We start from the raw sequence: 16716 nt of genomic DNA, 5'->3' as shown, positions 1-16716 counted from the left end.
TGCATATAGTACAATGTCTGAATTGTTTATAAATGTGTCTAGGCACGCGATTTTGTACTGGAAGAGAAGTGTCTCTCTCTGCACCATGGTGCAAAGGTTGTGCATGGTGACCGGCTGCAGTCTGTGCACCAGCACAGGAGCAGTGAACAGCAGCCGAAGTGTGGTGCCTTCTACCGCTTGCGCAACTCAGCGCTGTAATGTGTTGTGCTTTTAAATAAATCTGCACCTTAGTGTCTCTTCCTACACAAAAACAATCCTGCCTGTAACGCAGACACCCTTGCAGTATGGTGCAGGGGTTCCTGCGTTGGCGCTATGCAGCCCACAGTGCGCCAGCGCTAGGAGATAGCAGAAATCTCTTAGTTGATAGGGTGCATTTCTCTTGTACCCCTTTCATGCAATGCTGCCCTGCATTGCGACAAAAATGAGTAAATATGCCCCAGAACCTTTACATAGCACTGCGATTGATGTACCAAGACCCCTGCAATAAGGTTGCCATGGCGTGTTTCATAGCCGTGAGCTGTAAATCCTTTTTTCTGGAACATCTAGGCGCCTCTTTACCGCTTCCCGGACCATGGAGGTGATTTGGACCATGGATGCTGTTTCATTACATAGTTTTGGTATTGATGTAATGCAGGCCAAGCGCCGAGAAGAAGCAGACTTTCCAACAGGGAGATATGCAACAATCAAGCCGTTTCTTGGCAGCACAGATGACTGACGCAGATGCCACTGGCTGGGGAGGAGGAGGAACACTGTCCTGCCTCTCTGGGCCTCCTGATGACCCCTAAATCAATTCATCTTCACAGACATCAGTTCATCAAAATGCCCCTGATGGCGGAAGTGACATCACACACTCTCACTTCCTATACCATCACAGGGCAGGCCCCTGACCCCATAGCAGGGCTCCTGGAGCTTTGCTTGCGTTCTTGTCCTTCTTCTGTCTTTGTGGCCCTGACACCAGGGATAGAAACGGGCAAGCTCTGGTCAACAACTGCTATCCGCATGGAAGGCGACATTTCACTATTTCAGGCGCAGTTCAGGCGCTGCATGGTTAAACTGGCCAGCTGGAAGAATCACAACTATCTCTGCCTTCATTCTGATCAGGCAGAAGTTCTCATTTTTGGGAATCCCTCCATCTGGTCCCATGAGTGGTGGCCTCATTCTTTGGGTGAATGCCCGGCACCCGCAACTTCGTCCAGGAACTTACGAATTCTATTTGACAACATGCTGGACACAGCCATAACAGATACAATACATTAAAACGATATCAAATTCATTAAATAAGCATTTTTCATTCTGTGAAACAACTCTAAAGTGGCAGCTGCATATGAACTAATTCATTTCAACTTGTTTCCTACTCTTGAGACAACTTAGGAAGGTGATCCGCAGTATTCCAGACAATTGCTGGGGCAAACCTTGGCGCTTAATAGACTGGATTACTGAAATGCCCTATATATCGGGCTCACTGAGTACCTTACCAGGAGGTTACAACCTATACAGAATGCAGCAGCCAGACAGATCTCTGTTAAGAGAAAATATGACAGTGTTGCCTCCTATTAGACAGCTTCATTGGCTGCCTTTGAAGGGGAGATGCCCACAAAGCTCTATATCACGCAACGCGGGGCTCATATGTCTCAGATATGTTACAAATATACTGTCCCTCCAGACTTCCATGGTGGTCTTCTGCCCTCCAGACTTCCATGGTGGTCTTCTGCCCTCCAGACTTCCATGGTGGTCTTCTGCCCCCCAGACTTCCATGGTGGTCTTCTGCCCCCCAGACTTCCATGATGGTCTTCTGCCCTCCAGACTTCCATGGTGGTCTTCTGCCCTCCAGACTTCCATGGTGGTCTTCTGCCCTCCAGACTTCCATGGTGGTCTTCTGCCCTCCAGACACTTCCATGGTGGTCTTCTGTCCTCCAGACTTCCATGGGGGTCTTCTGCCCTCCAGACTTCCATGGTGGTCTTCTGCCCCCCAGACTTCCATGATGGTCTTCTGCTGGCCAAATTACCATTCCAAAGTTTTGTGAATTATGCCTAGGGGGCAAGGCTGTGTCCGTGTTTACTGCCCAGGCCTGGAAAAAGCTGCCTTTGGCTCTTCGTCTTCAGCCGGGCTCACAAAAATTTCGTAAACTCATATTATTGTCATTAAAACAAAATGTGATTACCTTATTTAAAAAAAAAAAATAAATAACATTAGTACTATTAATATCAAAATAAAATATGACAACTTCATTCCTGAAATTAAAATTGCCATTACTGACTTTAATCTACTTTTTGTTTACAAGAACATTAAGTTATCCTTTTTGCAGAAGTCATCTTTTTAGATTTTTCCAAAACCGTAGAACAATTACGGAGCAGTCAGTTTTCAGAAGATAGGTGCCTGCTTCTTTTGCATTTGTAATACTGAGAACTCCTTATTTCGGAAGGACAGAAATGTAATACTTAGTGTACATTAGGCCTGGGCGGTGAACTGCGCTCCGTTCGCGGAGTTTTCTGCACTCCGCGGAGCTTGCGGAGTGCAGAAAACTCTGCTTCGCGATGTATAGCGGCGTTTTTTCCCCGCTCGCAATCGCAAATGGTAAGTTTGCGATCCTGAACGGTAAGTTCGCGAGCTGCCGCTCGGGTAGAATTTCTACCCAAGCAGCAGGAGTACCAGCACAAACTGCAGTTCGCACTGCACTCAGCCACTCGCTGAACTTTTGTAACTTCGCAGAGTTCCGCATAGCAAAACTCCGCGAATTACGTCCAGGTATAGTGTACATATGGGGGAGGGCACAACAAGTTTGTACATTTTAGACTGTGATATGAGAAAAGCTGAGCTGAAATTCCAGCTTTCCCTCCCCCCAGCCCTGACTTTTTGAGTCTGTGCCTCATTTTCAGTAACTAATGAGCCAGTATGTTTTATAACATGTCCACATATATTGCAGGAATGGCCATGATGGACTATCATTTACTGCAGCCATTTGCACAATATTTAGAACTTCTTCAGCGTTTTGGGGAGTCCTGTTTTACAGCGGCGGCTCCTCTGCAATGGCGGAGGAGCATTGCCCCACTGCCTGGCTCAGAGCCAGCAAATGAAAAATAAAAGGGACGGAGTCGAGGCATGGGAGGAGGAGTGCTATGTGCCTCCGGCCGGCCAAACACAAATGCGTACTTAGGTTTCTCCAGCCCGGCTGCATGGAAGAGCTGGGCTGGAGAAACCCCACAGCCTCCCTGGTCTGAGCGGAGCGTATTTCCAGCCTGCACAGGCCAATCTCTGCACTGCAGCACGAGGATTGGATGGGAGTTTGTCCCAGGCGCTACTGGGACCACGAAGAGGACAGGAGTCACGACACGGGAGGCAGCCGGCGGCTTTAGGTAAGTTCTTTTTTTTATATATTATTACTAACCCCCGCCTGTGTGATACCCCCCACGCGCTCCCCCTCCCGCGTTCCATCCACCCATCCCACCACCCTTTCTTGCGGTGGCCGCCAACAACAAGACACCAGCGTTAGGCTGCCGAAAAACATGAGTCATTTACACTTGTACGGAACGACCAGTACAGTTGATCGTAATTTAAGAAAATATAGAAAATAATCAAGCACGGAAATTTGACAGAAACCATCTTACAAACAACCTCCCCCTTTCTAAAGAATTCCTGCAAGTTCTACACAGAGGCAAAATTGGGAGCAGAAGAGAGTCCATACACAGAATGTGCATTGCAGATAAAAGACACTGTCTAGATCACAACACAAACTAAACAGCCTCTGGACTCACTCAATGGCACCGCTAACGGACTGGGGTCAGATGTAAATACTTATTAGTTAACTGTGTAAGCCCACCACCCCTGCTGGTATGTGAAAGTGTGTATAAAGGAAAGGTGTTGACTGCAGCACGTGCCCTAGCGGCTGAGCACGAGGCAAGCCTTGTGTTTAGGCTTTACAGAAACTGACATTGTACTGGAAGGAATGATGCAAAATGAAGTGCTGGATGATTGACATTGAATGGCCGGAGTCTGATTGGTTGTTGGAATGTACATTGGCCGGAGGGAGTTAGAGAGCAAGAGAAAGAGAGAGAGCGCGAGAGAGAGATAGCGCAAGAGAGAGAGAGAGAGAGAGAGAGAGAGAGAGAAAGAGAAAGAGAAATAGAGAGAGAGAGAGTGAGAGAGAGAGAGAGAGAGGGATTTGTTTCCAGACTGTTGAGGGGGTTGAGAAATAATCTGCCAGAGGTAAAAGAGTAGCGTATGTGGCCAGCAATAGGCCCAGCTCTAGAGGAGAGACAGGTGGCCAGGCCCACCCAAGGGAACCCAGTAGACTTCGCCTAGAGACCTGTAGGTGAGTTGGCGCTATATAAACCGAAGTTAACAAGGCCCATGCAGAAGAGTGTCCGTTTGTGTTTCTTTTTCAATGTTTGACATGTGCCTGCTCCTGTCCTCTGTGCCTAGCATCTCACTCACATGAGAGCTGAGGGAAAAGCACTTTTTTGCTGTAACATATTCAAGGTTTTCTTTCTTTGCCCACGAGGACGGGACACTCTCAATATCCGCCAGGGAAACTTTCTCCCGGGTCAAGACCTTGACCGGTAAACTACCAATTGAAAAGGTTGCTTGTTGTCTGAGAAAAATGGCAATTTCTTTCCTTAAGGAGATTCTTGAAAGGCCCTAAGCTGGTGCCTGCATGTAATGTGTAGACTTCTCTGTATTCTTTTTTACACTCAAAACCTTGAAACAGCAAGCCGGACAAACACACAACTGTGTGATTGTGACGCACCTCCCCACCACTTATTACCCCAAAAGAGTCCCAAAATTGGGAGTGTTATAGCTCACACGGTGTGCATCTCCACTGCTCCTGCCGTTTCCAAGGTGCAGTCTCCAAGACCAATGACACCTTAACACAAAAGTGGAAAGCACCACCTGCACCAGAAATATTTTTGTCTGTCCACTGTAGGTATTATATAAAGTGTTCTTTATTCTTCTTGGTCACAAAACAACAGCCAAACAGCCAACGTGTTTCGTCCAACTGGTGTAAACTTCATCAGGGCTTAAGATAAGGTCTTCTAGGGTAGTAAATCTTCGCAGATGTAGAAGAAGGTTTGTGTTCTGTGTAGGTGCTCAAATGTAACTGCACCCTCATGGATCCGGGACAGTTACAAATAAAATGGCTTCTGTGCCGTAACCAGTAGCGGAGAGGGACGAACCGTATTTTCGTCCTCTTGCATTGGTAGTGTTTGTATTCTTTTTTAACCTGTTAGTTCTCCCCTGTTTGGATTAAAGATCACTTCGGAATAGTATCGAAAACTGTAAAACACCTTTGAAGTGGTTTGTTCCTGACTGTGCTGTTTTAACTTTGTCATGAAATGGAAAAAAGCAGTCTAATTTCATTTTCCCAGTTGCATAAAAATGCACGCTAGACCAGAAACAATACTGCAGGGTGGCAACCTACCCACGGCTGTTCAATGATGAAACAGTTATCGTCTCTGAAAGGTTGATAGGGCTGGGTCAGAGTCAATCACATGCCAAAGAATACTTATTTTGGTGTGTTCCATGTGACTTTGTCTGCCCCATCCTTTGCCCCCTTACAAAGGCAGCAAGATGCTTTAAACCTCCCTTTTGTGCCTTTTTCTAAAGCCATACCTCTCTATGAAAACTGTGATTGCGGCAAGAGCTTTAAATGAACCGTACCTTTGAGAGACACTGAATCTCATGTAAAATGGCGTTTAATTCCAATTGTTTTAATCCGTGTTTCTTGCCCATTATCCATTACAATGCATCATTTACTGGTTTCACCAAATATTTACCAAGAGGAACCTATCTCCCTCCTAACTATAAATCATCTTTTGTTCTCATCAATAGTATTTGTCCGCATTGTATTAGAAATCTCAATCGTTAGCATTCCCTGACACCACAAAAGGTGAGAAATTGGTAGGTTTGATGCATGGATTTATGAACTCTGACATGAGTGAAGAAGATCAGATTCCTGTGAAAACGTATTTGTCTGAATCCCGGCCTTGGCGCTAGACTCAACAAATCACTAAGGGCCTGATTTAGATCTTAGCGGGACTGGTCTCGCAGTCGCTTTTTGGCGGTTTTCCCACCCGCCGCCTTGGCAGTCCACCTGCCCGACTCAGATGTTGGCTGCGCATTGGATGGAAGATTGCCGACACAGTCCCGCCGACTCCGCCAGGATCTGTCTCCTGCACGGACGACGTCAGCGACTAAAACAGCTGTTGGAGGGAGTTCCGCCGAGATTCCCTCCGTCCAGATTACAAAGTGCCTTTCCGGGAGGCAACTGTAGTGGAGAAACCTCCAAGCCCGGGTTGGGGGAAACAAAGAAAAAAAGGTGAAAAATACCATTTTTCTCGGGGCCAGACCACCGATTCCATCTTTAACGCCGTTATCCAGGTCCTCCCTGTCCTGCTGCTACTTGACCACGACGTACAGCCAACCCTTTGTCGCCAGATTCTAAGATATGCTTTTGTGGTTTGTGTGCATGTACACTCATTGGTGTGTGCAATGCTATATGTAAAAACAATGATTAGTACACATTACCTACATGTACATATTGAAATATACACAACATATATGTGTGCTGAGATGTAAATAAGTAGTACTTACCTGTCTCCACGCTACCATTGCCTCAATACATCAAGACTCCGCCACCAGGACATCACCAGCTCAATGGGAACATCTAAATCGGCTCGGCGCAATCCCGCCGGCCTGATGGCAATGGAGTACTGCTAGCCAGCTGATAAGACGGCCACCGCACCGGTCTCATGTCTATTGCCACAAAATCTAAATATGGCGGGCGGGCCACTGTCAAATTGACGGAGTACTTGGGACCACCGCCGCAGTGGGACGGCAGTAAGAAAGCAAGATTTAAATCAGTCTCTTAATCTCTGTGTGCCGAATTGTGTGTCAACTTGATTTTTGTAATGATGTACAGAATAACTGTAAGAATTTAGATTATTTATTTAAGGTGAGTGACTACTCACCACAAGGAAGAATCACAATTTTTGTCAGGGTGAACCATTGAAGTCACTCAATTAGGTTGAGCTCGACCCCCTGGAGCTTAAGTCCAGAGAGAGCAGGCTTAATTTAGGACAAAGTGTAAAATATTTATTCACTACCAAAATAGTAATAAAGTCAAATCATCAAGCAATAAAAATCCCAAACCGAATTAGAAAAATAGACAACATTATAGTTAATAAAATGACACTAAAATAATCAAAAATCAAATCCGGAGAACCAGATTTGATTGTTTAAAGATTTGAGGCAAAATAGCATATGAAAATGGAAACGACAATTCTAGTCAATGGTCGTGGTAGACCGGGACCTAGGTGAAATGTCAGGCTGACCGCGATCGAGTGCGAATTTGCTAAACCAACGAGGTTCGACATGGTCGGAGGTTTTACCTTGGGATTTAGTCTTAATAATGGAAGTCAAACTCCTTCAGCACGGCAAGTCAGTTAGGCATTGGTCTATGTTCCACTGAAGCCGTTGGTTTCGGTGAAAAATGCTCAGATTGGGAAAATTTGAAATTCGCGCACAGGGATATCCTCTAACCTACTGAATACTTTTAACAATTTCACCTAATCAAGATTTCTTTCCTCAGACTTACTCTCTTTTTTAGAGCTCGGAATCCTTCAGTGGGGCCAGGCAGCAGGCTGTATTAGACCGTGGATCGCATGAGGCCGCATTACTTCTCACGAGAGCCCACTGAATCATATTTGCTACTGCGGAGAAACTCTTAGTGGGAGAATCCTAATTTCTTAGCCCAGCAAGGTTGTGCCTTGGACGAATAGGTTGGGGTGGTTTGCCCTGGTCGTCTGGAGGTCTTTAAGGTCAAAAACTTACAAGTCCTAGGTTCTCAGGGCTGGTAGGAGATGTCCAGGTAGACGCAACGAAGTGTCAAGACTCATTCCAGCAGAGGCCACCATCTCACAGACTCTTAGTCCCTCTCAAATCAATGGATAAAAGTTCCTGGTGGTAACCCTACCCACTTTTGCAGCAGTTCCCGTTTGCCCTACTGCAAACAATTCCAGTGCGTCTCACTGCTACAGTACACAATGGGAAAACCCTTATCCCCTGTGCAAAGCCTGTGTGCTCACCCAGAAGTGCATCCAGGCTAATGAACAGTCCTCTCCTTTGTGATCACTCTTAATCAGCTCAGGTGACAACTCACTGCCCACTGCGTTTGGTGCCTTCCTGACTGGGAGGACAAGGGCTGGGGGCCTTTCCTGGCATCAACTAACATTTGCATGCGACAGGGTAGACCCCTTTGATGTCAATTAAGTTCCTGATCACACATCAACTAGTCTTCCTCTCAGAGGAACAAAAACACCTCCCCACACTCAAGCCTTTGTCTCTGCTCTAGGAGCAGTTTTCACAACTCATCAGGGCTAATCATTCACTCAATTGCTGCTGGAGAGCTGATGAAAATTAGGCTCCTAAAGCTTCAGACAGGAAAAAAGTAACTTTCCTCAACATTTATTAAACATGCGACTTTACCATTGTATTGGGTTTCAAAATAAAAATGAAACTGGTTGTTCAATCATTGTTCTAGCTGGTCCCTAATTGGGGATAGCAAAATAAATATGTAATATCGCTTCCCAGTGTTTCTGTACAGGCCAGCCAGGCATCCTACAGTGAAAATAGCGTTTGCGTGTTAGTCACTGTAAGGACATCTCAACTTAAAATTTCTACATGTCCTACTTTTAAACACCATGCAAACTGCATTTTGAGCTACAATGCCCACATAGGGCTAACTAATTAATATTTACTAGGAAGAATTTCTCCTGTCAAAAAGGGTTATTTTAACAGGTTGCATTTTAGCAGTCAAGGAACCCCGTGTAGGAACAGTCAGGTTACACCAGGTACGCCTAAAGGCATGTTTTCCCTGCCACTGTAGTGGATGTCACAATAGGTGCTGCAGTCCACAAACGGCATTTTACTTCCAGGTCCTGGTGCACTTTAAACCATATACTAGGGGCTTATAGGCAAATTAAATGTTCCATTTAGCAAAAAGACAATTTAAAAATGTTTACGGGGAGCACAGGTTTGTTACTACGGGTTAGCTCTGGCAGAGTGCACAGAGTTCTAAAGCCTGCAAAACAGATAGGGCAAAAATCAGGGGGACATTACCCAAGATGGTTATCTCCTACAGTCAAGTAGATCGTCTCCATGCAGCAATCCAATTTTCCATACCTGCTGCATATCCAGTGATGTTAGTATCATGGTGGGCGTAACTAGTGTAATTTGCTGCAGCAAAATTATAGCAAAATTGTGTGCGATTACGCAAAAGGATAACCCTTCATTTAGCACATTTTTCTTAGCACAATATTCACTCTCATGTCCATAATGGACCTGAGGATACACTTTTCTGTAAGAGAATAGTTCTAATTACAACAGAACACGAACAACAGCAGCCAGCTGCTACTCGCTTACTGTTCCTGTGCTCTTGCAATAAGCATTTTTGCCACAATTTATTAAAAATTATATGAGCAATGTTAATTGTGTCATTTTCAGTCATTTTGCATCAGAATAGTGACACGATATTACAGAATTTACTCTGATTACTCCAGCATAATTAAAATTTAGCCCGGGGATAATTAGCATACAAGTATGAATGTAAACTGTGGGAATGTGGGGGAAGCCCTTAAGCCGAGCAACCCCAACAGAAGCAGAGATTTTAATGTCGCTCTCTCTGAATTTCTACGTTGGTGTAAATCAGGACAAAGCTTCATTCCCAGAATGCACTTGGTTAGACTAAACTCCATTCTAGCTCGCTCATACTAGGTGGAGTTAGGTACCCTGAACAATGTTCTGAACAAGCTCAACTGATCTCTGTGAGAGTTTCCCTGTATGCGCCTCTGCAGCAGAGGCCAAGGTGCACAGAGCTATGGCCCTTGCTGCATCTAGGAATGCCTTTTCTGTTGGGCCTGCGAGGTGAGTACAACATCCGTACCACACCTATGTAAGAATGCGTTTTCAGGGTTAGCAATGGTCATGACAACTGTCCTTTTCGTTTAACCAAAGCAAGGTGTCTGTAGGCTGGTAATTTGGCAACTGCTTGACGAGTCATACACCACTGCCCTGCTTTCTTGACCTTTCCGCCAAACACTAAACCCTCTGTGTTTGCTGTTTTTAGTGCGGTCTTGTTTTTGCTGTATATATGGAGGGCGCTTGATTGGTGACGCAGGCTGATGCTAATGCTGGTCAGTGTGATTGTGTCCGCTGCGTACTGTAATATTGGTGTCAAGCTCCATTCCCTCTTTGATGCTCGAGATCTATAATAGCCAAAGCAGCCCAGACGTCTGCCACATAGAGGCTGAACCAGAGAGGGCTGAGGTCACGGCCATGGTGCACCCCCTTATTAATATCGATCCTGGGGGGAAAAGTGGAGACGCTGCTAAGCTTTATTTGAACCAAGGATCTGACTTAAAGCTGCTGGACAGCTTGCAACAGACAGTATGGAAGCCTGCAGCTAATACATTTAATCCACAATATGTTCCTATCAACTCCAACAAATGTCGCTTCGATGTCAATGAAGCGAGCATACAGTAGTTCCCCGGCATTAACATATTTGCAACCATAGACAGGGCAAAGATTTTGTGTTATATGACATTGAAGGAAGCCTGTTTGAAGATTGGCCAAAGATTTTGATAAGCAACCCAAAATTCTAATACTTGTAATAACTCCAACATCAAGTAGTTAGCTGGTTTTATGTGGGAGGGTATTTTATATACAGAGAGCAGCAATGACCTCCGTCCGTGTATCCAGTAGGCCTTTGTTGTTTCTTGCCTGCTTCCCTCATGCATCTTGATGGCCCGCCCAGGTGTTTTCATGGCCCTCCCAGATTGAGAACCCTGGAGCCAGGCCTGGCCAGTGGGGTCACTGCCATGACAAGCCAAACATGGTTCGGAGCCAGCTAATACCACCCGAGAGAGGCCGTGGTAGGCCAGGCACGGACTGGATCCAAGCAGTCAAAAGCTGGACCGCCAAGTACTAGGCCCTGTCAAGCAGCTTCATGCAGACCCCCCAAGGCTCTACGTGTCATGAAGTCAGACATTGCGAGACGCACCGGGGCCAGTGGGGAGCTGCCCGTCTCACCAGCTCCTGGTGTGTGTGTAGGCAATGCAGATCAAGCCACCACTCTAGCTGCCATCCCTGTGGGCCATAAGGGGCCTTCAAGAGAGGGAAAACCTAGATCACCACATGTGAACAGGACCCTCCTAGGATTGCCACCGTACCGGTATTTTGCCGTATTTTTATGTCCATACCAGTAAAAAATATTGGGAGCAGCAGTGAAATCTGGTATTACCTCATCATGTATTGCGCAATCATCTCCAGCAGGGTTTTTCATAGTCCCATTTTTATGTCTAATAAAAAGGAGGAAATTATCCCCTCCAAATAAAAGAAGCAACAATCTATTTCTCTTCCCGACTACAATCTCTGAATCGATGGGTGAAATCCACTTTCTCTCTTGCTTACAAAGAGAAAGGGTCAACCTGTCCTGGGTTTGCACAGGGAAGATCAACCCGGGGGATGCCCGCTTCCTGGGTGGAGGTTCAGCGGCTACCTCTTTTGGAAATGTGCAAGGCAGCGACTTGGGCGGTTCCTTCTACGTTTGCACGTGCACTATAAATCCAATGATGGAGAGGATTATGGTGAGTTCGGAGTAAAAATAGCATTATAATTAGGGCTCCCTGTTTTGTGTTTTTATGGATTTTTACTGATAAATACAGACAGAAAACGATATGTTTTCTGTCTGCATTTATTTTTAACAGTGGATAAATACAGAAAATAATGCTTCTTTTAAGTGGCTTTCCGAGCTGTCTTTATTGAATTGTAGCCTAACAGCTGAGCAGATGGACAGCATGGGAAATTAAAATACAGGATGACTTTTCTTTAAATAATGGCATATGTCAATGTACATTTGTGGTGTAATGCTAATATATAGTTGATATATTGTTACGTAATATTTGTCAGTTTAAATCCCGAAATCACGACAGGCATCAAAGTATGAGCGCGTGTTTTATCAGCTAAATAAATATGGGAATGTACAGTTTTACAACTACATTTATAGAAAAAACACAAAATAAATATGGCTAAAATGGCCCAAAAATAAATATGGATAAATAAAGACAGAAATGTTAAAAAAATAAATGCCATAAAACCGGGAGCCTTAATTATAAATCAGTGGTGGAAACACTTGAATAAATCGCACTAGAGCAGCATTTGTTTTACGTCTTTCTCTCTTTTATGTTCCTCCCAGGTGTTGGTTGAACATACATTACTCTGAATGCCTTGGCTGCATTACTGTGAAATGTCTGCAACGAGGAAGTAAATGAGAAATTCATGTTTTATTAGTTTAGTGGTAATTCCATTACACTGCGTTCCATCTTTCTCGTTACAGTGTTTATTAAACAACCACTCTCCAAGTCGATGGTTCAGTTTAAGCTTGGTATGTTCGAATAGACGACACTACTGGGCCTATACTTTCAGGCGGGCCAGCCTTTGCCATGGGCAAGCTGGGCCCAACGAAGGGGTGCGCCAACTGACCGCTGAACATAAAAGGGGGCCTATTGCGGCCTCATTTCACTCATCTGCAGCATTGAGGCTGGATAGGTCACGGCCTCCGCAAACCCGCATCAAACACCACTAGGCAAGCCCTGACCTGGAACCCTCAAGGGAAAAGGAAAAGAGGAAAGCCCAGAAACACCTGGCGCCGAGTCCTCAGGGCTGACTGCCATGAGAAGGGTTTCACCTGCAGTCAGATTGAAAGAAAAGACCAGGCCAGGGATGACCTATAACCCAGGAGGGGGCAGTAGGCAGGGCCGGACTGGCCATAGCAGGCACCGTGCGTTTCACCGGTGGGCCGGTTTTAGACCCTTGGGGGATGTTTTTGTTACCGGGGCCAGTTTTGCAATATCGGCCCCCTGCAACAACAGCAGCACAAAGTATTACACTAGCATTCCCCCTCCCCCTATCCCCCCCCCCCACCGAGCCCCCCCCCCACCCCCTACCCGCCTCCGCAGCCGGCCGGTTTCGGTTCCCAGTCCGGCCCTGGAGCAGTAGGCATAAGTAGCAGTAGTGAGGATGCCAAATTGTTTGGCACCACCCGCAGGCGCTATTTCAGCAAAGGTCAGCCCTGCTTGCAGGAAGGGAGAAGGTGCAGGAGGGCTAGCTGTTGGGGGGGGGGGGGGGGGAGGAGGGAGGGAGGGGGAGAGAGAGCGAGAGAGATTAATGTTCATGTGTACTTACCCGTGGCTGTACCCTGCTTTCAAGGGGGTTTCTTTCCCTTCACATAACCTGCACCCTGCTTCCCCCAGCCTGATTTGAGTCGGACATTACATGATGGAGGTAAGTGCAAGAGAACCATTGTGGCTGTGGAGGGGGCGGGGGGGGGGGGTTGTGTCCCTGCAGTAAATGGACATGCAGACTCGGAAACACGTGAGATCCTGTGCAGGTGTACTGCAAACTAGACCCAGACGGTAAGAATGCCCCCCCCCCCCCCAACACCAATCAAGAAGTTACTCTCTTCCGCCTCTCTGTGTACGTATTTTAGGGTGCATTGCATTATAGGGAGAGTCTCACACACACAAATTGGTGTGTTGCCACAAAACACACATGTTGAAGTATGGCGCCAAAACAGTGCGAGACAGCCCTGGTTACAAAGAGTTTATTATGGATGACGCTAACATGGAGAAGAGGTTTTATGGGGTGGTCGGTGTGCAGCATCATGAACCACGGACCCTAATGGGGAGGCCTCGAAGCGACCAGGGAGGGTCACCCGTATTCAGAGGCACGGGCAAAGTCCGTGGTTTGCAGGGGACACGGGCATTCCCCCCTCCCCCCTTGCTTTCTCATGAGGAGACTCCGGTGAGGGGGTTTGAATCCTCCAACCCTCACAGGAGAGGGTCTTGTTCCTGAGGTGAAGCCCTCCCTCAGGCCATGGTGGCAACCACCATTTTAGGACGTAAAACTACTCAGGTCTGCCCAGCTCGGTACTAGGGGGTCTCACCTGACGCAGTTCTCGAAGCTGAAGCCACCAGCGGGGGGCGTGAGTGAGACCCCCCTGGCGAGCATGGTGGACGCACGAGCCTCCGGTCAGCAGATTTCACGGACTGGACAAGCGGGTTACTTGGTGCCTACAGCGATGTTTCGTCGTCTTCCCGTCTCCACCCTGATCTGTCTCAGTCTTTCTCTTAATAATGAGTCCCTCTCATTCTCTGCCAAATTTCTCTTCGTTTGTCTCTTCTTATTGCTTGTCTTTTGTCTGTTTTTCTCTGGCTCGCTCTTAGTATCCCACCCTCTGTGTCTTTGACTATTCTTATTATATACCTTTCACCTGTCTCTCTTCGTTAGTCTTATGCCAGTCTCCGTCAGTGTCTGCACAGTTCTCCCTTCGCCTGTCTCTTCCCTTATCTTTCTTTTCTTGAATGTTGTCTCTTCTCCGTCTAATTTAGTTTGTCTCTCTTTTTTTAGCGCCTCCGTAGGCTTCTGTTTATCTCTCTCTCTCTTTCTCTGTCTCTTCGCTTGTTCTCTGGGTCGGTCTCCCTTCGGCTGGCTCTTCGCTTTCTCTTTCTTCACCTGGTCTCTGTCTTTGCTCAGTCTACTTGCACTAGTCTCTCTCTGTCAGCCTCTTTCTTGTCAGGATTCGTCTCTATCTCTTGCCTCTTCCCTTGTTCCCTTGACCGATCTCTCCCCGGCTGTTTCTTCTCCTTCTCTTTCTTCACCTGGTGTCTCTATGTCTTTCCTCAGCCTCCGTGCACTAGTCTCTATCTGTCAGCCTCTTCTGAGGCTGTGTCTCTCCCTCTTGTCTCTTCCCTTGATCTCTCGCTCGGTCTCTCTCCGTCTGTCTCTTCCCCTAGTCTCTCCTCTCTCTCTCTTTTTCGTGTCTCTGCTTCCTTTGGCGTCGACTGCTGACTCCCCGCTCTCCCCCCCACTTCTGCGTTGTCTCTTTCACTTTCGGTTTGAAGTCACGCGTCTTTTTGGATGAGCTCCAGGGCCCTGCCCGCCCAACGGCCCTCCCCGCTCAAAGGGGATTTTATTCTGCCTTGTCAAGCTTGCAGGGCAGGTCGCCACTCTCTCCCCCTCACAATGGGGGGGGGGGGGGAGGTGTTTGGGGGCAGCTAAATCAGAGGCTCTCGTATTACTCGGAGTTTGAAATGGGCTTAAAATATATTTTTTCTTTTTTTGACTATCCTTGTTGACTATTCTTTCCTAAGCAGCAGATCTGCGCACCACACACACCTGCCACAGAGTCCTTGACTCAACTGTGTAACTGCTGTGGCACCACACCTCCAGTAAGGGTGCTGTGCGCAGCTGCAGGAGAGCTGAGTGGCGCCTCTGTGCCTGCTGGGAGCATCTTTGTATGCGTTTCCTTCCATTCTGGTACTGTTGGTTGCGCCCAACTCGGTGCAGATGGAACCGCCGTAAACATGCTATGTGGATTGTCAAATAAAGCAAAGTGCTGGTACAATTGATCATGCAGCCCTGTCTCTCCCCTCTCTGTGCCAGCGGGGGTCTCAAGGCGCCTGGCCTGAGTTCTCACAGCAAGCCCTGGGCAGAAAGAGGAAAGAGAGAGCATGGCAGAGGCAGAGAGGAGGGTCCTATAATGTCGTTTTAGAATCTCCTAACTTGGCATTATATAATTCCACTGGAGCAGACTGCCAGGACACCCCTCCGCCTGTACGACTGATGGCTTTGAGGCTGCACAGACGGAAACACCGACGCTTTTCAAAGAATGAACAACATTGCTAGTATGAAATGCCTTGCTTTCGTGGGTAAGCATGGTTGAACAATCTAGTACTACTCAAAAGAGGTGGGGGGTCAAAAATAAACGTGACCACAGAAATGTAACTAAGATTGATGTCTTATGTCATTAAGGCGGTGGCTTAAACATGTAACCCACACACCTGTCCTTCACACCGCATGCCATCTGACACATGTATCGGCGTCTCCCTGTGCTTGTTTTGTTCCAGCATCCAGAGATATAGATCACATCAAAAGACAATCAAACCCTTTCAGCTTTCCCACTGCCCGCTACAGTATCACATACACGGGCGATAATGATGAGTATGTTCTGAATAAGTGGAATAAAAATGTAAGATTTTGAATGAATGATGGCCAGGATCTGTGGAAAGCGCAGTGGTCTTTAGAGTGTCTCAATCACTCCTCCATTCTCCATTAACCTTCCTCTGCAGTCTCTCATTTTATTAGAGACTAACGTCTTTTTTCTCTTCTCCTTCCCTCTGAAATCCTTCATTTGCATGTCTAACAAGTCGCCTCTTTCCTCTTCAGCACCATTTTTACTCTCTCCTGCATGTAATTCCTTTAATCTCCCCCACGTCACCATCTCGCCTGCATACAGAAACACCCACTCACCTGTGAGGACTGCATTTTCTTTTTTTTTGTGCTGTCAGAAGTTTCACTGTGGAACACCCCTTCACACACTTTACCATAGAATCACAACTGCAGCTGCTACATATGTGACCAACTCCAAGTGCGCACTGCAGAGAGGCCAAAGACTGGATGTGCATGTAGTCTGCACACCTCTATGATGTACCAAATTCACACTGCCTGCAGCATCAGCATAAACACCCACTCACCACCTGAATTCGGTCAGACACCAGGGGGTACGGAGTAGGTTCACAGTATGTACAAATGTTACATGTTGCGTGATAAAATACTGCACGTGAAACACATCATCTGGAAAAGAAAGTAGTCCTAAGGAATGC

General features: G+C 46.7%; 1 protein-coding gene across 1 annotated transcript in view; it reads right to left on the bottom strand.

The window, feature by feature from the left end:
• Nucleotides 1-14907, bottom strand: part of LOC146869251 (proteasome subunit beta type-7-like) — a 51161-nt gene extending 36254 nt beyond the window's left edge. The window contains exon 1 of the mRNA XM_085646204.1: nucleotides 13998-14907. Coding sequence (XP_085502330.1) covers nucleotides 13998-14062 — 65 coding nt within the window. The 5' untranslated portion in view covers nucleotides 14063-14907. The remainder of the gene's footprint in view (nucleotides 1-13997) is intronic.
• Between the last annotated feature and the right edge of the window lie 1809 nt (nucleotides 14908-16716).

Source organism: Triturus cristatus, chromosome 1_1 (genome assembly GCF_964204655.1).
Source record: "Triturus cristatus chromosome 1_1, aTriCri1.1, whole genome shotgun sequence".
Taxonomy (NCBI): Eukaryota; Metazoa; Chordata; class Amphibia; order Caudata; family Salamandridae; genus Triturus; species Triturus cristatus.
The sequence above is the reverse complement of the archived record's forward strand: the minus strand, read 5'-3'. Positions and strand labels throughout refer to the sequence as shown.